Source organism: Phyllobates terribilis, unplaced genomic scaffold (assembly GCF_046119375.1).
Source record: "Phyllobates terribilis strain yellow unplaced genomic scaffold, ASM4611937v1 Scaffold_11__3_contigs__length_659146591, whole genome shotgun sequence".
Taxonomy (NCBI): domain Eukaryota; kingdom Metazoa; phylum Chordata; class Amphibia; order Anura; family Dendrobatidae; genus Phyllobates; species Phyllobates terribilis.
Genome location: NW_027362771.1, coordinates 67,214,691 through 67,241,062, shown reverse-complemented (window position 1 = coordinate 67,241,062; position 26,372 = coordinate 67,214,691). Strand labels below are relative to the sequence as shown.

General features: G+C 43.7%; 1 protein-coding gene across 3 annotated transcripts in view; it reads left to right on the top strand.

The window, feature by feature from the left end:
• The window catches only part of PPP2R2B (protein phosphatase 2 regulatory subunit Bbeta), a 476,270-nt gene that overhangs the window by 414,459 nt on the left and 35,439 nt on the right, over positions 1–26,372 (top strand). For all 3 annotated transcript variants that reach the window (XM_073651284.1, XM_073651285.1, XM_073651286.1), the window contains 2 exons: positions 24,021–24,198; positions 24,534–24,698. In XM_073651284.1, coding sequence (XP_073507385.1) covers positions 24,021–24,198; positions 24,534–24,698 — 343 coding nt within the window. The remainder of the gene's footprint in view (positions 1–24,020; positions 24,199–24,533; positions 24,699–26,372) is intronic.

The window sequence follows — 26,372 nt, the reverse complement described above, 5'->3', positions numbered from 1 at the left end:
TAGCTAGAGACTTTATTCGTCACATCTTCCGTCTTCATGGCCTGCCCCTCCACATCGTGTCGGATCGTGGGGTACAGTTCACCTCACGCTTCTGGAGAGCCACTTGTAAACTACTAGACGTCACCCTGGACTTCTCTTCCGCTTACCACCCACAGTCCAATGGTCAAGTGGAGCGGATCAATCAGAACCTGACCAGTTACCTCCGGCACTTCGTTAATGCCCACCATTCTGACTGGGTGGATCTCCTACCATGGGCCGAGTTCTCTTACAATAATCACGAGAGCGAATCCTCCTCCAAATCCCCGTTTTTTGTAGTCTTTGGTCAGCATCCTCGGATTCCTTTTCCTGTCTCCACCTCGGTGGACAACCCGGCTGCGGAATCTCTCGTTAGCAAATTTTCCTCCATTTGGGAGAGTACCCGATCCGCACTCCTTCAGTCGTCCGAGCGGATGAAAAGACACGCTGACAAAAAACGCCTGGATCCTCCTCAATTTCGTCCAGGAGATAAGGTCTGGCTCTCATCTAAATATGTTCAACTCAAGATACCCTCTTACAAGTTAGGGCCTCGGTTCATCGGACCTCTGGAGGTCACCAGTCAGATCAACCCAGTGGCCTATAAATTGAAACTCCCGGCCAACTTACGGATCCCTAACTCCTTCCATGTATCTCTCCTCAAACCCGTGGTGCTTAACTCTTTTTCCAAGTCTACAGGTACGCCTCCTGCTCCGGTTTCTGCTGAGGACGAGTTTGAGGTAGAGAACATTCTTGCCACCAAAAGGGTAAGAGGAAAGACCTTTTTTCTGGTAGATTGGAAGGGGTTTGGTCCTGAGGAGAGAACGTGGGAGCCCCGGGAGAACATCCATGCCCCTCTCATCCTAGCTAAATTTCTGTCTGGCCTAAAAAAGGGGGGGCCTAAAGGGGGGGGTACTGTAGTGCCGGCGTCCCTGCCCTCTGCTAGGCAGGGACGCTGCTCCCCTCACCGCTCTGCCCCGTGCCCGGCGTCCCTCTCCCGCTCTGCTGTCAGCGCGCGCTCCTTCCCGGCGTCCTCCTCCCGCTCTGCTCTCAGCGCGCGCTCCTTCCCGGCCCCTGTGCTTAGGGCGCGCGCGCTCCCCTCCTCTTAAAGGGGCCGCGCGCGCCGTCCTAAGGAGTCCCCGGCCAATGGCCGGAGGACTTCATCATATATAAGGCATCTCCTCCAAAATGGAGGTGCCCGAGCAATGTTGTTTGCACCTGTGTCTCACCTGTGCTTCAGCCCTCAGGTCCCGTTGCCAGTTACCTGCCAGTTACCTGTCAGATTCCTGCCTGATTACTTGCTACCTGTCTGCTAGTCTGAGGTCCGACGGTCTGCCTTACTACTCCTGTCAGTCTGTCTAAGGACCAGCCTGCCCGCTCACCTGGGAGCGCACCTCAGCTACCTGCCTGCTTGCCTGAGGTCCGACGGTCTGCCTTACAACTCCAGTCAGTCTGTCTATGGACCAGCTTGCCCGCTCACCTGGGAGCGCTTCTCCTTTACCTGCCTGCTTGCCAGCCCGGAGGCTCCGCTGTCACGTGCTGTGACCACCAGCTACTCCAGACTCTTGCCCGCTCACCTGGGAGCGCTTCTCCGCTACCTGCCTGCTTACCTGCCCGGAGGCTCCGCTGTCACGTGCTGTGACCACCAGCTACTCCAGACTCTTGCCCGCTCACCTGGGAGCGCTTCTCCGCTACCTGCCTGCTTGCCTGCCCGGAGGCTCCGCTGTCACGTGCTGTGACCACCAGCTATTCCTGAGACTCTTGCCCGCTCACCTGGGAGCGCTTCTCCGTTACCTGCCTGCTTGCCTACCTGGAGGCTCCGCCGTCACGTGCTGTGACCACCTGCTATTCCAGAGACTCTCGCTTGCTCACCTGGGAGCACACATTCTCCATCTGCCTTGCTAGCCTACCTGGAGGTTCAGCCATCACAGGTCGTACCTACCCTTTATCCAGAGACTGCCCCGATCACTTGCCGTGTCCTCCTGCCCGTACACCCAGAGACTGTCCTGGTCACCTCCTGTGACTACCTGCCTGGTCGCCACCTGCTCCCTTACAAGGACCGCCCCCTTGTATTGTAGCCCAGAGGTTCCGCCTCCCAGACCCGTTACAGTACAACTTTCATAGTCATGAAAATACAGAAATTTCTTTAAATGAGAAGGTGTGTCCAAACTTTTGGTCCGTACTGTATGTGTATATGTGTGTGTTTTATATATATAAAATATTGGAAGATGGCCCCCGGAGATGTCCTTGAGGGGGAATATGTATCGCTGAGGTTGGTAGCTTCAGTAATGTAAAACCGGGAAAAGCATTCTCCAGCACACATAGTGCTGAGAGGGTTAATTGGGCATATCAGGGCCAGTTTTTACGAGCAGTCATAAGAGACTGGGGGGATTGGCTGCTCACATATCCCCACCCCAGGGCGTGTGTATAAAATGGAGACTGAGTGTCTCATTCAATGTCTGTGGCTGGAGGTGTGGAGACCTTCAGAGTGTTTGTGCTAAAGGACACTGATCGTGAGCGGGTGAACCCGCCGTATTGTATGAACTGTGTGAGGCAGTGACCGGGATCGTATACGAGGGACGTTATATATCCCCCAGAATGTGTACAGAGACCTATTAAATCCATTGGAGTGCATTGCAGTATATAATATATATATTATTTTTTTTTTTTTTAGATCCTGCTCCTAATGTAGTTTTCTGAACAAAATAAGAAAAATATATATTTGAACTTTGCATCAAACAGTAAATTATTCTCCAAGCTTACATGTATCTAATAATACAGTTGTGATTATACTACTAAAGAATGGTGGGAACATTCAATTTTAACTACTGATGTGGAAAAATGACTGCCATTAACCTTATTCATCTCTCGTTTAAGGGGATTTAGAATTTTTTTTTATTTTCCGAAGTATTTGCTTTCGAAAACATGAATCATTTTTGAGAAGTAACCCCATGTCTTTTTCCCTGAACCTTGTGAAATGTCAAAGGAGATGTTATTTTGCCAATACTGAATTGGTGGAAATAATGAATTCATGACTAGATATTTCATTTAGAAAGTCCTGTATAATTCAATTTTTTTACCACATGAAGTTAAAAATTAAAAAGTTATTTATTTATTTTTAGTTCTTAATTTATCCCTGATGGCAGTGTTGTAGCCTGTGTCTTGCATAAAACCATTGAGAATCTACAACAGATGATGGATAAGAGAATGATCAGACAGTACTCAAACAACTTTGCTTCATGAGTGGTCAGGCCAAGGTTCTGTATAGGGGAGTCACGACAGAGCTCTCGGCTTAACGAATGTGTATTTACAGTGCTCAGCATAAATGAGTTCACTGCCTTTGAAAAGTAAGATTTTCCTCAATATCTCAAAACTGAACATGTGAACAATTTCCAAGGTTTTGCCAAGCTTCATAGAACATTTTTTTAACCCATAACCAGAAAGTAAGGTTAATAACAAAATAACTTTCATTACAAAATCTTTAGTTTTACTCAAACAGTTGATGCACAAATTAATTCACCTCACATCTAAAACGACGACTTCTAGTATTTGGTATGACCTCCATGATTTTGAAGGACTGCAACAAGCCGCCTAGGTATGGAATGAAGTTGGCGACATATTGCAACATATATCGTTCTATTCTTCAAGAACGACCTCTTTTAACATCTGGTTACTGGATGGCGAGTAATGCTCAACTTGTCTCTTCAGAACTCCCCATAGGTGTTCAATTTGGTTCAGATTAGAAGATATGATTGGTCACTGAATCACTTACACCTTGTTCTTCAGAAATTCAACAGTGCCCTTAGATATGTGTTTTGGATCATTGTCATGTTGGAAAAGTGCACTTCTACAAAGGGCACATAGTGATGGTGGCATCTTCTATTATATAAACCAGTACAACTGTGAATGCATGATACAGTCAATGAAATGTAGCTTCGCGATACCACTAGCACTCATTCACCCCCCTCATAAAGACCCTGCCACCACCATGTTTCACTGTAGGCCCCATACATTATTCTAAATGCATGGTGCCTACAATGAAACATGGTGGTGGCAATGTCCTTATGTGGAGCACCATGAGTTCTCCTGGTGTCGGGGAGCTACATTTCATTGATTGTATCTTAGCCACACTTCATTGATAGTATGGTGAATTCAAAGATCTACGGCTCTATATTGAAAGAGAAGATGCTACCATCACTCCATTCTCTTGGTAGATTTGCATCTTTTCAAAATGATGATGATTCAAAACACAAATCTAAGGCCACTTTTGCATTTATGAAGTAAAACCGGGTGAAAGTGTTTCAGTGGCCAATTATATCTCCTGATCTGAATCCAACTGAAACACCTATATGGAATTCTAAATAGACAAATTCAGCATCACGCTCCATCCAGTATCCAGGCTCAAAGTACATTGAATGTCAATTTGATGTACCACCTTAACTCATTTCCCTGTCCCATCAATACCAAAAAGTTAGTTTAGTAGATGATCATATTACCCCATAACTGATGTCACCACTGCCACGTAAATGGCTATGAGTATTGTAAATGGCACATGGTAAGTGAGGAGCTTGGCTGAGGGGCCCAATATTTCAATGACAGATACACTGGAGAAATTTTTAGCGTGCTAGAAATCCAAATCCACTTTCAAGGGATATGTTGCTCCATAATTTTTAATGATGAGACCTTTGAAATGACTACCAAAGAACCATGTATTAGATTGTACACTGTCACAAGTCAGCTAAGTGGTCCATGAAATATAACATTTTCTAATGTGGCAAATCTTACTGTTAAATTTGACAATATTTTAAGCTGTAAGTTTTTTATTACTTTTTAAATTTATTTTATTACTGTTATTGGTGTAACTATGTACTTGATTTGTGCATATATTCCCCATAAAACAGCTTGTTAACGCTTCCAAGGTAATGAGCGGTAGAAAAGAAAGGGCTAAATGGCACACTGATGGGATCACTAACTGCACGCTCGCTTTGAAATATGCTCCTTACATTCCAATTAAATCCTGCCATTACAGAGAGTCCAATATCGCTGGAATTCTTCTGGAAAATAAGGACTAATTGAATTTGTTAGTAGCTTATTTTCTTTGACAGCTTCTTAATGTTTTTGATGTGACGAGTTAAACTTGGCTACCCCTATATAATTGCTCTGTAATGCCTCACACTTGCCTGGATGTTTAGAAATAAGGAACAGCCTTGGCATCCCTTCTCTTTATAGGAATTGTACAAAACAAAAAATGAGACTAGCTCTTCAGTGGCTTATAGAAAAAACAGCTGTCCCCCTAGGAATGGGTTTTGATTCTTTGTTCTTTTTTTTTTTTTGTGCGCTTTGAAACGTAAAAGTGAACTTCCACGTCAAGCTGCTTCACAGAAACTTCTCATCTTTAACCACCCTCGCAGGAAAAATAAAAGATTGTGTTCTTAAATTAAAGGAACTCGCAGCAGGTTTTTGCTGTTTTGATACGAGAACAGCAAAATGTAGGGGAAGAGACCCTTATTTCAGGGATGTGTCACTTACTCAGCAGATTGTTGTAGTTTCAATACAATCAGTATTTTATCAGCAGGAGATTATCACTGCAAGACTAGTTTTGTGTCGGGCAGTCCAGCTAATCTCTGTAACCACGCCCACACCACTGATTAGAAGCTTGCTAACAATGTTTTTACTAGAAACATATAAATTTTGTTTTTCGGCTAGAATACAAGCTGTATGATCGATGAGGGTATGGATCATGGCAATCCTGCTGATCACCTGAAAGAAGGGATCCAACCTTTCTTTATTTAGGTACAGCACTGTGAATATAGATGTGATTGTGTATGTGCCGGGTACTGCAGCTCAGTCCTACCCCATTGATTTAAGGTGATTGGGAATGGTACTGGGAGATACACCCCCATCAAATATATGCCACAAATAATAGCCTCTGAAATTTTTTTTAGGAGAAATTCTATAAACTTTCACAGCAAAAGACCTCTGGTATCCCCATAGATTTCCTGTAAGCATCTCAAATGCCAAAATTGTTTTGTTGGCCAAAAAGCACAGCACTAGTTATGAGCAAGCATGCTCGTTAGTCGAGATTTACGAGCATGCTCTGATGGTTTCTGAGCATCTTCAGCTTGCTCAAATGTTATGTTTGAGTCACTCCGTGTGCATGATTTGCGACTGTTTGACAGCTGTAATACATGTGAGGAATGCCTGTTTGTTAAACCTGTCAAACAGTCGCAAATCATGCACACGGAGTGACTAAAACATAACATTCGAGCACGCCGAAGATACTCGGTGAGCACCCGAGCATGCTCACCGAAAGAGTTAACAGAACCCGCTCGTTCATCACTACACAGCACCTGTTGGCAGTATCGTAACAGATCCAACTATTTTCTCAGATATTAAAGGACCTTTTAGGACTTGTGTATGAAAATGATGGACTTGGTATCCAGGGCAAGGAATCATGGTCCATGTTTCATATCACAGATTTGTATCTGGCCAACAATTGGCTTCCATTGGTTATGAGATCAGCTTTATTCTTAAGACCCTTTCTTTCTTTTAGAGTAGGAAACGCCTATTTGTTTCGACTAACCAGGCTATCAGGATACAGACTCAAATTCTATTCTTTATAAAGATTGACGGTCTTATGCCAAAGTGTATGGCATCACACAGGTCATTATAATCAGCCCTTCCCTCTCTTGCGGCCCTGGCCAGAATGTCGCCTATATAGTTTTTACGAAATATTCAGTAATTTTGTTAATTGAAATTCCTACATGTAGGCTACAAACGCACAATAATTGTCACTACCTGAATTCCTACGCTTTGCTCAGTGTGTTAGCGGTGCACTAAACTGTATAATTATTCCGTACCATACCCCACAAATCCTGATTTTAATACCCTTTAATGTGAGCGATGGATAATTACGTTCGGTTGTTACAAGTATCTGCACAGATTTCTTGTTAATCATGCAAATGGCTTGTTCTATTCAGGGTTTTATGATCAAGAAAACAGATTACTGAAATGAGTAGGTTTCCGTGATATATTTTATGCCGAAGCTAAGAGACTTATATAATATGTTGAAGGATTTAGCTGATTGAGCATAGGTTCTTGTTTCTAGAAATTCTAAAAGAAAATGCAATGATAGATTTCTGATTTTGATACAGTCCGAGGGCTGGAAAGACTAAAATAACCTTTTGATGTTTGTTTGCTCTGTAGTGATGTGTATGGCCATACATTATTCACAACAGCTATTTCGCATTTGGTATGAATGGGCCGCACGTTCCAAATCTGGAGCCTGAAAGCTGTGTGCTTCATTGAAATTAAAATTCCCTTTGAGCTGCCGGTTGCCATGGTTAACACCGCCGTTGTAGTCCTAGGAAATGGGGGCATGAAATCCCTTTGAATGGTTGTTAGGAAATCAGCATAAATCACATACCTTCAGATATGAGCTTCCCTATACGGTTTTGGCTGGGAGTCTGACGTTCAGCTGACTGCTGTGACATGGGATTTTCAATAAGCACTTTGTTAGTCAGCTGGAAACGCGGTGGAGTGAAGTCATTTCTTAGCTGACATGCTTGATCTTCACGAGGATGGCCACAATGGCTGAATGGAGGATGACTGGTCTTTCTTTAGGACTGTTCCACGTGTCTGAAAAATACTTCTAACATCTGGTTGTGTATATGTTTATGTAATATATACAGGCTATATTATGTGTATAATATATGAACACTTGCATCGATTCGTTGGTGAACCTAAAAGTCAGACTTTAGACAAGTCGGCCAAACCAGCCAATAACAGGATCGTCCAATAGTCTGTGTATGGGGGCCTCACCACACTCTTCCCTGAGAGATGATGTCTGGTGAAATGAGTGGTTGTTTTTTTAACACTTTTTGATATTCAGGAGATAAGCTCTCTGGCAGTAGCTTTGTCCCCTCTCCCCATGAACGTTTGGCCGAGACAACCACTTATGTGTATGGGGTAGTTGGCAGACAACTCTCTCACAAACGAGTGCTCAGCTGACAGTGGCCTAATGTGCAAGGGGGCCTTTATTATCCACCACTAGAAGAAAAGGATAATGTGAATTTGTAGTTATATTCCAATATTGAGGCATACTTTTCACTACCAAGGGATACCAGGAAATTGTCCTCGGGGATTAGAAGTTAGAACCTTCCACAGTAAGCCTTTGATTTTCTTGCATTAAAGGAAACCTGTCAGCAGGTTTTAGACCCCTAAATGAGCTCACTTGTATTAGGACACTGTAACGCTGATTAAGCTTGTACCTTTGCTTTTCAATCCTTTATTCCATTTCTGAGCAATCGCTTTTCCAATTTTTACGTAATATTATGATGTAGGAAAAGGAAAATTTCAGCTCACCCCTGAGATGTAATCCCAGTCCGACATGGAGCCCGGCGTCCTCGCTGCTGCACAGCGCCTGGGTCAATGAGGAAGTGAAGATGGATCCAGCTCAACACACCGGGCAATTAATTCAAATTCAACAATCTTTATTGGCAAATCCTTTTAAAAACTTGTAGAAAAGACGAAAAATGGACATCTCCGACAACAAAGCATGTACTATGGGGTGGTGTGTATAAAATATTTTGCCATACGCGTTTCGAGTGAAAAACTCTTGAACACTGTCTAAGTATATCTTTCATGTTGGATATATTTGGTATTTTATATACATTATTTTCAAAGTAGATTTTCTTTTTCCTACCTCATTGTTTCTCAAAAGACATGGTCTTTTATATTGTAGTCATTTTATATATAGTCTTTATTTTTGTGTGTACAGTATTACTGAAGAAGGTCTGGCGATGAGACCGAAACGTTTATATAATTTTAGATTGCTTGTACCAATAATAATGACCCGATCTTCTTTTGAGTGCTAAGTTTTCTGTACAGTACTCTTGTCTGAGTGACCTGCTTCCCCAATGTAGATCTCGCACAGGCGCAGGTATTCCTGAGTCCGACTCTCAAAATATCAGTAGTATTTAACAACTGCGCATGCACCATCCTAGATCTGCAACGAGGGAGGTCACTTAGAAAACAGAGTGGTGGCGGAGGGTGAGTAAAAAGGGAGAAAGGTTGAAGAGCTCTAGGTGCAGGGCCAAGCCCTCTCTGCACGCGTGGCTCATTTACATAAACATTGGAAAAACTATTTACTCTTGAATGGAATAAAAGATTGAAAAACAAAGGTATGGAATTAATATACATTATAGAGACCTAACAGATTAGATCAGTTGGGGTACTAAAAATTCCTTACTTTTAAAAAAAAAATTAAAAAAAATTCATATCTATTTTCTGTGGTTATGTCGAATCTTTTACAATTCCAGTTCTAAATGTAAATATGGAACCTGGTGACTTAATTTTTTGTTTAAAATTCACTACATGATGAACAGTTGTATGGAGCATTGACCGCAGAAGAAAAAACATTCCCACTATGCTGCTGGATGTGCTCCCAGCATTCAGCCTTAATGGCTGACCTGGAAAAAGCTAACTGATTGTACCACTGCTTAAATTGTGTTACTGCAAAGGTATTCCGATGATAGCGTATGTGTAAATAGTAATATAATTAAAATCTGTACACATGTATTCAATTCATTTCCTGATACTGATCATAAATTAGAGCAAATCTTAAGATTTCTGTTGATCGATACTAAAATCTGTCAACACCTTCCCCATAGCTTGGCAAAACCTCCTCTATACGGATGCTGAAGAACCAAGGAAATGTGGTAGATATGTACCCAGACCACTGGAGCATTGTGAATACAGCCGGGAGTCAAAAAGTTAATTAACATTAAAAAAATATATACATATAATATGTACATTACTGTGCAAACATTTTAGGCAGATGTGGAAAAAAAATGCTGCAAAATAATATTGGCTTCAAAGGTAAACTATTAAAACTCTCACTATTTGTTTAAATTAATAAATTGAAAAGTGAATGAACGATAAAGAAAAATCTAAAAAAAATATCAATATTTGGTGTCACAACCTTTCTAAAAGACTTGATGTAGTTTTGGAGTTTGGTCCAAACATCTTTGAGTACTAACCACAATCTTCTGTGGATGTAGACTTGTGATAGTCTTTCTGTCTCTTAATGTAATCCCAGACAGACTCTATGATCTTGAGATCAGGGCTTGATGGGAGGCCATATCATCACTTCCAGGACTCCTAATTATTATTATAATTATTTATTATTATAGCGCCATTTGTTCCATGGCGCTTTTACATCTGAAATTCTTTTTAACACTAGAAATAGTTCCTAATGACATTGACTATATGTTTGGGACCTTCGTGTAGGATAAATTTGGAGTCAATCTGGTGCCTCCCTGATGGTATTATATGATGGCTTAAGTATCTGCCTGTGTTTCTCAGCAATGAGGACACCATTAATATTGACCAAATCCTCAACTCCATTTGCTAAAATGCCGCCCCAAACTTTCAGGGAATCTCCATCATGCCTCATTGTTTTCTGCAGACACTCATTGTTTTGCCTCACTCCAGCTCTTCAGTGAACAAACTGCCTTCTGTTGCAGCCAAATACTTTGACTCATTAATCAAGAACACCTGCTGACATTTTTCTACACTACACTTCCTATTTTCATACATAGTTGCGTCACTTGACCTTTCTTCCATGTTGAAGGTATGGTTTTTTGGGTGCAATTCTTCCATGAACACTTCTGACCAGACTTCTTCAAACGATAGATGGGTGTAGCTGGGACCCATTGACTGCTGCCAGTTCTGAGCTGATGGCACTTCTGGACATCTTCCACTTTTCATCTGTTGCACTAAGTTTCCTTGATCCACCACTGTGTCTATGATCCTGAGCGTTGCCCATTTTTTGGTGTCTTCAATGATGAGAAATACAGGCAGATACTTATCCAACTTTCAATAGAATCAGGGAGGTGTCTGGCTCCAAACTTATTCTGCAACAGGATAATGATCCCAAACATGCAGCCAAGGTCATTAAGATCTATCTGCAGTGTAAGGCCATTTTTAAGCATTTCCGCAGCGGCAAAAACGCTGCAGAAACGCATAAAAAACGCATGGTTGAAGGCCTGCCATGTCCCCCAATGATAATCTGCATGTGCTGTGCACATGCTGCAGAAATTTCCGCTGCGGATTATCATTGCGGAAAAAAACACAGCACTACCAATTATTTTGCGGAAGTGCTGCGTTTTCGCCGCCATTGACTTGCATTAGAACGCGCCAATTCCGCAAGACTGCATCTGTACTTGCGTAATTGGCGCATTCTAATGTGCGGATGGTACCCGGGTGTAGACGAGAGTAGACTCTCCTCCGGACCTGGGTACCATTAAAAAAGCTGTAAAAATAAAAAATAAATGTATACTTACCTTCTGGCGGCCCATGCTGCGCTCTTCCTTGCTTCCCAGCACTTCGCGATGGAATGAAGAACCTGCGCTGACGTCAGTCATGTGACCGGTCACGCGACGCTGACGTCGGCTGGTCCTTGAGTGTACCGCTGCCGCCAGACGGGACCGAGCGAAGCTAGACAGCGCGGGCCATCGGAGGGTAAGTATATATTTATTTTTTTTATTTTGACATTCTCTCGGGTCGCACTATATAAATCCATGCTGTTTGCATGTATTTATATAGTGTGACCAAGTTGTCAAGCACTTTCCAAGTGATGCTAAAATCGCTTGGAAAGCGCTTTTCAACCCGCATGCGGAAATGCATGTGAAGAACGCTTCACTTCCGCATGTCCCTGGCAGGAAAAACGCATGTACAATCCGCATGTACAATCCGCATGTACAATCCACATGTATAATCCTCATGCGTTTTTTCTGCCAGGGAGATGCAGAAACGCTCAGGAAAAAATCCTGAGCATTTCTGCATCGTGGGCACATAGCCTAAGGCTATGTGCCCACGTAGCAGATTTGATGCAGAGCGTTTTTGCCTCTCTCTGGCAGAAAAAACGCATGCAGATTTACATACGTTTTTTCTGCCAGAGAGAAGCGTTTTTACATGCGTTTTTGCATGCGTTTTTTCAAGCACTTTTCCAAGCGATTTTGAGCATCACTTGGAAAAGTGCTTGACAAGTTGATCACACTATATAAATCCATGCAACCGGCATGGATTTATAATGTGTGAACAACTTAGATGCTTTAAATGCAGCATCTATAGCAAAAAAAAAAAAAAGAATTAAAACGTTAAAAATAAAAAAAACCTGTATATTCACCTCTCCGGTGGCCCCCCGGTCTGCTCTCCGGTCTGCTCCCGGCCGCGTCTTCTCTGTTAAGCCTCCCGCAGTGTACTGTCAGGACCTGCGGTGACGTCAGCGGTCGCGTGACCATCAGGTGACTAAATGACGTCACCGCAGGTCCTGACAGTGCACTGCGGGACGCTGAAGAGAGAAGACGCGGCCGGTAGCAGACAGGACGAGACCGGGGGCCGCCGGAGAGGTGAATATACAGGTTTTGTTTGTTTTTAACTTTTTCTTTTTTTCACCGTGTGGTAGCCGGGATGAAGAGGAGTTGTCTCCTCTTCATCCCGTGTACCACACGCACCGCGATTAATCGCGGTAGAAATGGTCATGCTGCGTTTTGCAAAGCAATGCAAATTCAGCGCGCAAATTAGCGCATCATGTGCACAGCACATCCGAATTCACATTGCTTTTCATGGCAGACTGTTTTACAAGCGTTTTCGCGGCCGTAAATACGCCGCAAAAATGCTACAAAAACGCTACGTGGGCACATAGCCTCAAGAACAAGGAGTCCTGCAAGTAATGGTAAGGCCCCACAGAGCCCTGATCTCAACATGATCTTATCTGTCTGGGATTACATGAACAAACAAAAGGATTTGCACAATCCTACATTCACAACAACCTCCCTGCTGAGTTCCTTCAAAAACTGTGTACAAGTTTGTTATAGAATTGATGCAGGTTTGAAGGTAAAGGGTGGTCACACCAAATATTGATTTGTTTTCGTTTTCTCTTTTGATCATTCGCTTTGCATTTTGTTAACTTATAAAAATAAACTATTTTTGAAAGCATTCTTGGCAGCATTTTTTCCAATGTTTGCCTAAAACTTTTGCACAGTGCTGTATGTACATATAATTTATTTTCTGGAAGTTTAGACTCCATAGACAGTAGCTTCTACGTTGCTCCTCATATGAAGACTAGATTTGCACTTAGGTGCGGTGTGAGGCAAACAGGAGGCATGTTCCTTTAAATGTTCATCGCGGTTTATTGGCTTCATAAACCGGTCAGAAAGTAAAATCAAACAAACAGCCTTTAGGGCAGGCAAAAACAAAGAAAATAGTACTTTGAGCAAAGTCTTTGGTAAATCGGACCTGTGGTCACACAGGTTGGTATGTATACAGCACACAACTCAGTCTGGAGACAACACACACAGGAGGCCTTCTCTCTCCAAACACAGACCATGTGCCAAACAACTTGTTCCATTTTATATAGGCTGTTACCCACACCCAGAGGTGAGGTATGTGGGTTGCTGGACCCGCCCAACTCTCCTAGATACCCATAACCCGGCTCCCAGGTGCACCAAGTGATCCTTAGTGCTTATGTGCACTACAGAAACACTCCAGGCTACATCACAGAGACCAGCCATCTCTGACACATACCTCCCATCGACTATGCGACCATTAGCCACCTTACAATGCGTTACCATTTATATTAGAAGGCACCAACCCCAAAACAGAGATCTAAGCACAGTGTGCATAACCAAGCTGGCCACCATTCCCGATTTCATATTCTGTTCTCTATAGTCTGTATTCCAGTTATGGACTTAAAGGGAACCTGGCTGTGGATAAATGTTGCCCGTGGATTGGGCAGCAGAATATGAAATTGGGAAAGTCAGGAATTTAAATTCTCACAAGGTGTAAAAAGATTGAAGACAATGTTTTCTTATTTTTTCTGTATATTAGCTAAATATTCTGTGCGAATTAAAATATGAAATTGATACCCTGTGCTGGAGTCAGTTCAATAAGTATATAACAGTTAAAATCTCTGATGCCCAACTTTTTGATCTTCCTGGTGTGGTCCCTACAATTCCCAGACCCCTCTTCCTTTCTGTAAAATGGTGGCCAGCTTGGTCTTCAATGGTCCTGATTTCATATTCTGTTCTCTCTAGTCTGTATTCCAGTTATGGACTTAAAGGGAACCTGGCAGTGGATACATGTTGCCCAAACCATGGGCAGCATGCGTCAGACCTTGGCTGCATGATTTTTCTTCCAACACACGCATGCAGGGGGAGACCTGTCATTGAAGGGAAGCGGGAGTGGAGAAGCTGCTAGAGACCCGCCTGCCTGACTTAAAGCCGCCAGGCACTTAACGGCACCGGAGATTAAAGTAAGTTTCTCTGTAACGCTGCAGCGTTCAGAGTGAAACATATGTGGCTGAAATCATACAGCCAGCGTGGGTCGTTTAGCATGTATCAGCTGTCAGGTTTCATTTAATAGGCAGAAGCGATGCCAAGGTAGTAATTCCAATAAAATAATTATTTTAAGGGGCTTATCAGGAATGATCTACTTAGTTCATAGTTTCCATTGGGTGAATATATCAATCTGAGCTTCACTTACCCTCCCGTTCTCCAGGGCTGCATCCACTCTTTGTTGTGACAGGCTGCAGCGGTGACGTCATGTCCACAGCTCTCCTGCAATTTAGTCGTGAGCCGCTGAGCCCAATGATTGGCTACAGTGGTGATCGAGGTGATGTCACCACTTCAGGCTGTTGAGAAAGACCAGAGGCAGCGGGGGGGGGGGAGGCTAAGTAATGCTCAAATTGTTATTTTCACACAGTGTTACCTACAAATTAAAAAACCTCATTCAAGGAAACCCCTTTTAAGGGAAGTATTGCCATATTTCTGTATTTTCCTATTGTGAGCGTCAAGTTCATATAAGCCTTATTAATCCTGCTGTTCTGTTCGGGTTTACTATACACTTATAATGTTCTGGTCATTTTTGACCGGACCTATTAAAGTCTTGATTTTTAGCTAATTTAATGTTTTATTTGAATACCTGTTGCATTATTATACTGTATGTAAACATAGTTGTTCATAAACAAATGAAAAATGAAAGCAAAAACTTAATTTTTATTTGTTTTTGTATCAAAAAATGTTACATGGCCTTATTGCAATATTCATGCATATTGCATATTTGCACATAAAAAAATCTTTATATAGCTAATAATATCAAATTATATGTAACTATATTTAAAAAAAAAAAAAAGTAGTTTTTTCTATGTAAAATGGTAAATAAGGTTCACGGTGCTAAATTTACTGTTTGCATTTACATGTCTTTTGCATAAGTACTTTGCACAACTGCAACATATCACATTTGTTTTGTGATTACTTTATGTTGGACAGAAGGCGCATCTTTTCTGTTTTAGGCTGGTTGTTTTGCTGGTGGAGGCCATGGGTATGGTAGCAGTGCCGGTGGAAGCCGTTGGTTCACTTTCTTTAGCATGCTGTTGGATCCTGTGGACAATGGCTGCCGCTCCATCATCTCTGGGTGTTACTTTTCTTTCTTCGATATATGGGCTAACCAGTGATTTTCACAACTCCTCTATAAAAATCCTTCTTTTATAAGACGCACCGGACCATACGACGCACCTAGGATTTAGAGGAGGAAAATAGAAAAAAAAATTTAAGCAAATATGGTCATGATGCCCTGTTAAGGGGGAGGGGGGTCTGCTGCTGACACGGTTATAGGGGTAATGTCTCTCAATTCTGTTAATATCCCCCATCCTGGTATATATTCCCCCCTCCTTCCTGTTATACTTGACCCTCTTCCCCATCCTGATATGCATGGCACCCCAATCCACCATCCTGGTATGTATGGCTCCCTTCATACCCATCTTGGTATGTATGGCACCTTCATCACTCTTCATCCCTGTATGTATGGCCCCCCTCATCCTGGTATGTATGGCACCTTTCCTCCCTGTATGTATGGCCCCCCCTCATTCCTCATCTTTGTATGTATGGCCCCCCTCATCCCTCTATGTATGGCCCCCTCATCCCTCTTCCTGGTTTGTATGGCACCCTTCATCCCTGTATGTCTCGCCCTCCTCATCCTGGTATGCTTGACACCCCCTGATCTCTGTCGCGCTGCACAGAAAAAAATTAACAATTATACTCGCCTCCTCTCTCCTCCAGCACTGTGTCCCGCTATGTACCGGAATAGTCACTGCTCCCCACGCCGGCACAGAGCGGGACACAGCGCGCGACTGGGATCAGGGGGGTGCCAAGCATACCAGGATGAGGGGGGGGCATACATACCGGGATGAGGGGGGCCATACATACAGGGATGAAGGGTGCCATACATACCAGGAGCCGCGCTGCAGGCACAGTGTGCCAGCTGTTAAGGAAAATAAATATTCACTGCTCCCCACGTCCATGGGCATGGGGAGCAGTGAATATTCATTTTCCTTAATAGTGGGCACAGTGTAGGCTGCAGCAGGCAGCTGCTGCCTCCTGTTCCTCGCTACTCCGCCGCTGCAGCTTACCCCATATCGTCCACCACCCACAGCCACAGTATTTATGTATATCAGACTATAAGACGTACTCGCCACTTTACTCCAAAATTTGAGGAAAAAAGTGCTTCTTATAGTCCAAAAGATATGGTCATTTATTTTTGTTCCAATTTGGGTGTATTACACGCCATAACATGAATGCATTATATGCCGACTAGTGTTGAGCGAGTATGTTCTGTTAACCCTTTCGCCGAGTATGCTCGGGCGAGCGCAGAGTATTTATAGCTGCTCGGTGATATGTTTGAATCACTCCCATGTGCATGATTTGCAACTATTTGACAGTTTTAATACATGTGAGGAATGTCTATTTATCGGTCGACCATGACAGCACCACGAGAGAGGGGATCCGCCCACCAAGGACAGGAAACCTACAGGCTTAAAAGGGGGCGGCCCTCCCTCTCGCTTCAGTTTGGTTTCCTGTCCTTGATGGAGGGAACCTATTGCAGGCTCGTGGAAGATGTGGATGGCGACGGCTGTCGAGCAGCACCCCTATCTGGGATCTGCAGCTCCAGCATTCTGCCTATGCGAGTGCACCCCTATCTGGGAGAGGCACAGCATTTTTTTGCACCGGATATGCAGGGGAGCTGCGCCCCTATCTGGGGTGGCAGCCCTTTTATCTGCTTCAGCCAGGTTGCGCTTTCTGTAGAAGAGTATATCCTGGTTGGGATCCGGATTGCAGTGGGACTGCGCCCCTATCTGGGGTGGCAAGCCCACCATCGCCCTGAAGATGCGAGTTGCGTGGGGGGTTGTCCCCATCGACACCCGGCGGAGGTCGGCGCGCCGGGTCTGATGCAGTCTGTGAACCTCCGCCCCGACCAGGAGCAGGCCGTGGGAGAGCGGCGCCCCATTCAGAGGTAGCAGGCCATCGCTATGGGCAGGGCCTACCTGGGAGCGCCGGCGGTATATGAGGCATCCTCGCGCGAGGCTCGTGCAGGCGCGCACGAGGACATCATGTGACCGGAACCTGGAAGTCAGGTTACCGGCATCTGTTGGTTAGTGCGTTATTAACCGCGATGCATGCGTCCCTGAAAAGAAAAAAAAAAAAAGTTGTTCCGTGCATAAGTGGAGAAGCTGCTGTGGACCTGTGCCCCTGTCTGGGGTCGACAGCTCCAGTTCCATGCATCAGTGGAGAAGCTGCTTTGGACCTGTGCCCCTGTCTGGGGTCGACAGCTCCAGTTCCGTGCATCAGTGGCGGCTGTGGACCTGTGCCCCTGTCTGGGGTCGACAGCTCCAGTTCCGTGCATCAGTGGAGAAGCCCTGCCTGGGATTGACCACCCCAGTATTGCTCAGGCATGGACGGACGGAGAGGAACAGGCCTGTGACTCGTTCCTGCCTCCGAATCCGTACAGCTGGTGGTGAGTGATCTTCGTGAATGTTTACCTTGATTATGGGGCCCTTTCCTTGTTATGGATAATAGGAAAGGCTGAAGGATGTTTGCGCAAAACTCAAAAATGTGTGTGCGCGTGCGTGCGTGCTCTGTAAGGCCCCATCTGGGCCAAGGGCATCGTGCTTTAAAATTGGCTTCAGGACGGAAGCTGGACCTTAGACCTCTAGGCTAAAGTGAGCCACATGTCTGGGCCGCATAGAGCCTCATGATTGGCCTTCAAAATTTACCACAAAAATTTGCCTCAATCTGCTCAGTAAATGTTAAACTAACACTGAGGGTTTTACTGTTGTCCTCCAGTCTGTTTACTCCATCCATAGGACGGCACATGGTGTTAATACAGCACATGGTCTCTGTGAAGGTCTGCTGTCCCGCTGTGTCTCATCAGTTGGCTCCTTCGGGTGGGGCTAGTCTGATAATTGAGATTTACCACCCAAAGGAAAGGTTTATCCTTCATTCAGATGGATTACTCTTTTAAATATAAATCAGAGCACAGTGCCTTTATAAAGCCTCTTTACGCTTCACAAAGTGCACATCATAGCTCGTTATATCACATCATAGTGCCTCATAGCAGCTCATGCCACATCTTAATGCCTCATAGCACATCATAGTGCCTCATAGCATAGCGCTTTATAGCACATCATAGTGCATCATAGCATAGCGCTTCATAGCACATCATAGTGCCTCACCTCATGGCACATCATAGTGCCTCATTGCACATCATAGTGCGTCATGGCATAGCGCTTTATAGCACATCATAGTGCCTCACAGCGCCTCATGGCACATCATAGTGCCTCATAGCATAGCGCCTCATGGCACATCATAGTGCATCATAGCATAGCGCTTCTTAGCACATCATAGTGCCTCGCCTCATGGCATATCATAGTGCCTCATGGCACATCCTAGTGCATCATAACATAGCGCTTCATAGCTCATCTTGGCGCATCATAGCATGGTACCTCACGGCTCATTATGGCAGGGTGCCTCACGGCGCATTATGGCAGGGTGCCTCACGGCGCATTATGGCAGGGTGCCTCACGGCGCATCATGGCAGGGTGCCTCACGGCGCATCATGGCAGGGTGCCTCACGGCGCATCATGGCAGGGTGCCTCACGGCGCATCATGGCAGGGTGCCTCACGGCGGTTCATGGCATGGTGCCTCACGGCGCATTATAGCATGGTGCCTCACGGCGCATTATAGCATGGTGCCTCACGGCACATTATAGCATGGTGCCTCATGGCATAGCTTTTCATGTCACTTAATAGTGCCTCGTGGCACATGGCGCTTCACAGTGCCGCATAGCGTTTCACAGTGCCTCATAACGCATGTTAGTGTCTCAAAGCGCATCATAGTGCCGTATAGCGTCTCATAGTGCTTTATAGTGCCTCATGGCATAGTGCCTCATAGCACTTCATAGCGCCTTATGGCTCTTCATAGCATAACATATCATGGTGACTCATAGCATACCATAGTGCCTTATGGTGCATTCATAGTGCCGTATAGCGCCTGTTAGTACCTCATAGATTCACAGTGCCTTTTAGTACCTAATGGGGCCTCATAGTATCTCTCAGTGCTTCAGTGTGCCCCTGTGCCTTGTAGTGCTTTTATAGGGTGTCTGTACCTCATAGTCCCTCTTTGTAAAGGTACTGGGGGGAAAAAAAAAAAGAGGAATTTGATTGAAATCTGGTGGCGGAGGGGTGGATCAAGGCCTATTTAACTGGCCAGGCACCACTGTTCAGGGCTTCCCAGCTTCATTCTCCCTATCATGGAGTTTGATAGTGAACAACAGCAGAAGCTACTGCAGCGGCAAGTTGAGCAGCCGCCATCTCCACCATCTCAGCGGCGGTTTTGGGGAGCCCCAAAAGGTGCATCGCCCGCGTGTTTCTGGTAATGCCCGGTCCTCAGGAAAACGAGGTTCGGCGTCTAAGTCCAGTCATCACGGCTCCAGCAGGATGGACGAATCTGCAGCCTCCAGGGATGATCCCCCGGCTGAGAAGGGTCCTTCCTCCAAATCGGTACCAGCCTTTTGAGCCACCTGGATTTTGGAATGCCATCTCCTTTTCTTAACGGCCCTCTACATTAAAGGAAAAGAAAAATTAAAAGCAAACTACTTAAGCCGTTTTTCTCTGAGACAGGGCGAATGAGAACTAAAGCAGGATATTTTTTTCTTTTCCAAATAGTCCGGAAATGGGGTCTTCCAGTGGTAGATCTTTGTCTTTCGATTTAGCCTTGTGGCAAAGCCCTTTTGCTCCCTAAATCCCAGAGAAAACCCCCTGGCAGTAGACTCTCTCCAAATAGCTTGGGATTTCAGTCTGGCCTACGCCTTCGCCGCATTCAGTCTCCTTCCCATGGTTCTAAGAAAGATCAGAGAGGACAAGGCGAGGGTCCTTCTGGTCGGCCCCTTTTGGCCCAGGAGGCCCTGGTTCTCATGCCTGAGGAACATGTCCATCTCCGATCCTTGAGTCCTACCAGAAATCCCGGATCTCCTCAGCCAGGGTCCAATACTCCATCCTCAAGCTCCTTGCCTCCACTTGACGGTGGGGAACTTGAGAGGTCCCTGTTAGAACGCAAAGCATTCTCCCGAGATCTAGTGACTACACTAATGCATAGTAGAAAACCTGTCACGACCAGGATTTACGCTAGAACTTGGAAAAATTGTTTTAATCTTTCTCTGGTTCTACAGTTTGTACTGGAGCTCCAATTAGTAAAATTTTAGCATTTTTACAGAAGGGCCTCGAGATGGGGTTGGCGACAAGCACCCTTAAAGTCCAAGTCTCTGCCTTAGGTGCTCTATATAACTGTGACTTGGCAGGGAATTACTGGATTTCTCGCTTTATCAGAGCTGTGTTTAGATCCAGACCGGTTATCAAAAGCAATTTGGTACCCTGGGATCTAAATTTAGTTCTAAAAGCATTAACCGATTCACCTTTTGAACCAATAGAGTCAGCATCTCTTAAGTCCATCTCCCTTAAAACAGCGCTTCTAATAGCTCTAACATCAGCTAGAAGGGTTAGTGGTATCCAGACTCCGTCTTCAGCCCAACCTTTTACTCAAATCGTGGACGATAGAATAATTCTTAGAACGGACCCGGCATATCTCCCTAAAGTAGTTTCCCGTTTCCATAGACTCCAGGAAATAATACTTCCCTCTTTCTGTTCTAATCCAAGTAACCAAAAAGAAGCAGAGTTCCATACCTTAGATGTTAGAAGATGTGTGATTAAGTACCTGTCGGTCACCCAGGCCTTCAGGAAAGATAGTTCCTTATTTATCTCCTTCTAAGGGGTGAGGAAGGGGCTTAAGGTTACTAAATCCACCATAGCTAGGTGGATCAGGGAGGCTATTACTCTAGCCTATGTCTCCAGCGGTGAGGAAGCGCCACGGGGGTTGAAGGCTCACTTTACCCGGGCGGTGGCAACCTCATGGGCGGCGAAGACTGGTGTCTCGATGAAAGACATATGTAAGGCTGCTACCTGGTCATCTCCATCTACCTTCTATAGGCACTATAGACTGGATTTGGGTGTTTCATCCAACCTCACATTTGGGAGAAGGGTGCTCCAGGCTGTGGTCCCTCCCTAGACTTTTTCATCTCTGCAATTCTCTCGTAGTGCTGTCATGGTCGACCGATAAAGTCATAAGTTACTTACCGGTAACGGGATTTTTCGGAGACCATGACAGCACCCTTATATTCCCTCCCTTCACCTTATGGGAGCACTCCTCATCTATTAATTACAACCTTTTCTCACTTAGTGGTGTTGTATAAAAATTTTATTTTTATGATTGTTTTGCTATGTCTACTAACCTGGCGGTCCTCTCAATGCTCTGTAATCCAAATCATTGGTGGGCGGATCCCCTCTCTCGTGGTGCTGTCATGGTCTCCGAAAAATCTCGTTACCGGTAACTAACTTATGACTTTCTTACACATTCCTCACATGTAATAAAGCTGTCTAACAGTTGCAAATCATGCACACTGGAGTGATTCAAACACATCACCGAGCAGCTGTAAATACTCGGAGCTCGGCCCGAGCATACTCTGAACAGAACATACTCGCTCAACACTAATGCCGACACATCAAGAATGTTGTAAAAAACCACCGATTTGTTTTGCGTTTACAGGTCTAAGCGCCTATGAGTTGATCTAGAGTCTGAACTGCCCCTTTTGTGGCATTGTAATGTAAAATCATGTCCGGCTTTCTGTAGTTTCAATTACTGATTGCACTATCATGGTGCATTGTGCTCATCAGAATGACCGGTTTGTGTTTTTTGGGAATGTAAGAAACTACTGTTGTATCCTTAGTAAAATAAAACCGAACTATAAATGTCTCTCTTACGGCAGTTCTGGCTTATTTTTTCTAACTGTACCCAAGATGGTCATTTTTCTTTTCAGCCACATCTGCCCCAGTTGGTATGATGTGAAAAAATTGTCGCATGTAATATTTTGTCCTTTGAGTCCATGTGTCAAATCCAAAACTACTCGCATACCTTGAATTTTTTCATCTCTTTCTCCAGTGTTTTTGCCTATGTATACCTGAGCGTTTACAGCGCATGAACTTTTGCTGTCGCACAGAGTCCATATTCTGATGCCGTACTTTGCAGGCTTACTTGGAATATACTGTGTGAACGGGCACCTACCTCTGAATGACATAAGTTGTTCATCTACAGTCACATTTTCACCAGTATTATAAAATGTTGGTAGAATCTCTACCCATTTATTCCACAAATCTCTAATAGGGGCAAGTTTGTCTGTGGCTCTTCTTTCAATTCGTTTGGTTTTATTATCAAATGTGCGGAAAAAAATTGCACATAACTATACTGGAAGGGAATCCATCTGCTGGATCATAACTTGAAAATGTATGTGAAAAGTCAATTAACCACAAGTTTCAGAACCGCATTGATTGTTTTAAAAAAAAATATCAAATTTCGAATTCGGTCATTTTTGACAGAACAGGAGGGTTAAACAAACTGTGTATGTAGTATGCCATCAGATTACAGCACATCCAAGAGATATTTGTACTTCATGTGTAATGGCCTCCAATAAAGCTGTTTGTTATGTGCGATATAAATGTGTGGTCCATAAATAAATATGCCATATTTAATGTGTGTGACTTCATTACATGCGATTTGCAGTGTTGATTGTAATGAATTCCAGAGGTATGTGGCCTTTCTGCTAGCGGTGCAATGGCTCATTGCCCTCTGTGAAGATGCATTACATAGAGAGAGCAGAAGCACCCTAATAAAACCAAATGGCCTCTTTCTATGCATGCATTTCCTCAGTTGAATGATTCTCCTCTCTTTATAGCACGCTATACTATCGCTTTCCTCAACACTTTACATCTGGTTCGGCATGAAGCCTCAAAATGTAGATCGTCTCAAGAGGCCTAACAATGGGCTTGTGAAAAGGGAAAAACTGAGGAAACTGGAGGAAATGAACAGGATGCTTCGAGCTTAAAGGGAATCAGTCACCAGCTTTTTGGCACCTAAATTGATAGCAGCATAATGTAGTGACAGAGACCCGGATTCCAGCGATGTCTCTTACTGGCTGCTTGCTGTAATTTTGACAATCCCCAGGTGATAAACAGTGATTTTATCAGTAGAGGACTAGAAAACGTTCTGCCATGTAGTCCTCCATATTCATGACTCTGTATAGCAGTATACTGCCTATGCACAGTGTACACAGATAGCTGTCAATCAGTGGCGGGATTATACACAGCTCAACGTTCAGATAACTACAAGATCTGTAGCAGATAAAATGGTGGTTTTATCAAAGTGACAGCAAGCAGACCATTAAGTAACACATCGCTGGAATCGGGGTCTCTGCCCCACATAGCAAAAACCTGGTTACAGATTCTCTTTAAAGGGCACCATAATATCAGTATTTGGAGGGCTGGGGATTGTGTAAATGCGATAAAGTGAATTCTTAGCTGACTTGTGGAATCTTCAGAAGAAAGTCGGCATTGGCTAAATGGAGGAAGCATGGTGTTTTGTGTTTTAGGTACACATCGGGCATTTGAGCTGGGGGATTTTCTCGTCGACAGCAGTTACGACGTCCCATAGTGTGTGTTGGCTACATTGTGAAAGGTTTGTGTTTTCTGCTAATCATTGTACTGTTTTTCTATTTGTAATTTCAGGTCCCAGTATTAAGGCCCACGGATCTGATGGTGGAGGCTACCACGAGAAGAGTGTTTTCCAATGCACACACATATCACATTAACTCAATATCTGTGAACAGCGATTATGAAACGTACATGTCAGCAGATGACCTACGAATTAATCTGTGGAACCTGGAGATAACAGATCGAAGTTTTAGTATCCTTTGACTGTGATCGGCTATTCTGAACCAAGGAGACGTCTCATTCCACAAAGGGTTATGCTGTGTATTTGGTACAGGGTCAGTAAATATCAGTAATGTATGAAAATTACAATATACTATTCATTGTAGTTTCCATTGATCATCAAAGACCTGGAAATGCGCAGTCTTCATCTTTGGATTGTGTTCACCATTGGGTGAAAATCCTGACTGGTTTGGGAATTACTTGTTCTTTTGATACAACCAGCCTGTTTTTTGTTTCCCTTCTAGTCTATTTTTTACCAGATCTGGAATTGATGTATGTACAGTATACCCTTAACTCCTCAACAACCAGATATTGTGGACATTAAACCAGCCAACATGGAAGAGCTCGTTGAAGTCATTACCGCCGCGGAGTTCCATCCGCATCATTGTAACACATTTGTATATAGCAGCAGTAAAGGGACGATACGACTGTGTGACATGCGTTCTGCTGCTCTGTGTGACAAGCATTCAAAGTGTGAGTTGTAATACAATGAAAAGTATTTAAAAAGTAAATATTAACACAAAAATGGAAAACTTGTAGTAAAAAACAAACTTTTGTTATGCGACTTAAAGGGCACACTAGATGTAGATGTTATGAGCATTTCCCAACAATTATGCTGAATATAATGGGAATGTAACCGCAGGAATATTGGTGAATCCACGGATTAAATGGGCTGTCCAGGACTAAACAAGTAATTGACCTATCAGTAGAGTAAGTGAGGATTTGACACCTAGTACCCCCACAGATCAGCTGATATTTGCCGCAGCAGTTGCTGCATATAAGCAATGATTGGAGCGGAACACTGCAGCTCTGTATTCTGTTTAGTGGCCACTGCTGGGTACTACACATTATCAACCCTTTAAAAGAAACACTCCCATCATAGTGTTTATCCTCTTAATATATTGCAATCATCATATTATATAGCACTGTGTACGGACAATTGCTCATTTTGCACTTCTACCCAGTGAATTCATCTCCTTTCTACGTTCTATGTAAAAACTGGAAGTCTGTCACTGCATTTATAATTACCCTCTTTAACTCCTGATCCCGCTGCTCCCCCCCCCCCAAGCCAAGGACTTTTGCATTGACTCAACTCATACAGGGAAAATTGACCTCCTGTTTCTACATAGCACGTAGAAGGATTCAGCTAGTCAGCTTTTAATCATGTGATGTCATAGACCTAATGGAAAAGGAAGAATTAGCTGGGTTGAAAGGAAAAATGAGCAATTGTAAGTACACAGCGCCATATAGTATGATGACTGCAATATATTAAGAGGATAAAAACTTTGATTGGAGTGCTGCTTTAAGTATCAGAAAAATTGAAAGAGCTGTAAATTATATTTAACCAATTTTTGTATAGTAAGGAACCCTTAACTGTATAAATATGGACCTTCCTTTTTAGTTTTTTTGTACTATTAAGTGTGTGCCTTATGTTTCATGAAGTTCAGCTACAAGGTAACTAGAAGGAATATAGAGCGCACATAGGGTCTTATCCGAGATAAAAGGAATATTCGTGAAAGATAATTCAAATTCACTCACCTATTAGGGTTGTGTAAGACACAACCACTGTACTTGGCATTGGCGGCTGCTGCAAACCCCGAAGCAATGATCCTTTATTGGGTGAAGAGAGTGGGGCATCAGACTGCGCTGCTCGCCTGTCAGAATAATGTACCAGAGGAATCCATGTCGATGTAATGATGAAATAGACTTTATTTCTACGTGTATCGTGGTGATCACACCACTTCCTCAGGACAGTCCATACACATACACATATAGGGTCTGTTGTTTATAGCAAAATAATGCACATGGTGACTCCTCCCTTCAAAAAAACCACCACACCCAGTGGGCAGGGAATCAGAATAAACACATGTATACACTGTAAAGCACACACTAAACAATCATAAAGCATAATGGAGTATATCACTTAAAAACATTACTCATACATTTAAAAATATAAATGCAGAATTTTTTTTTTTTATTAAAAAATTATATTAAAGTAGTTAAATGAATAAATACATTTTTCAAGCTGGGGGAGTGCTTGAACCTATGATGTTGACCCATGCGTTCTTTGTCAGGACCCTGCTGCTGCTGTTTTAAACCATTGAGCCATGGGTGAATTTGATTTGATCTCTTTATTTGGTGATAGTT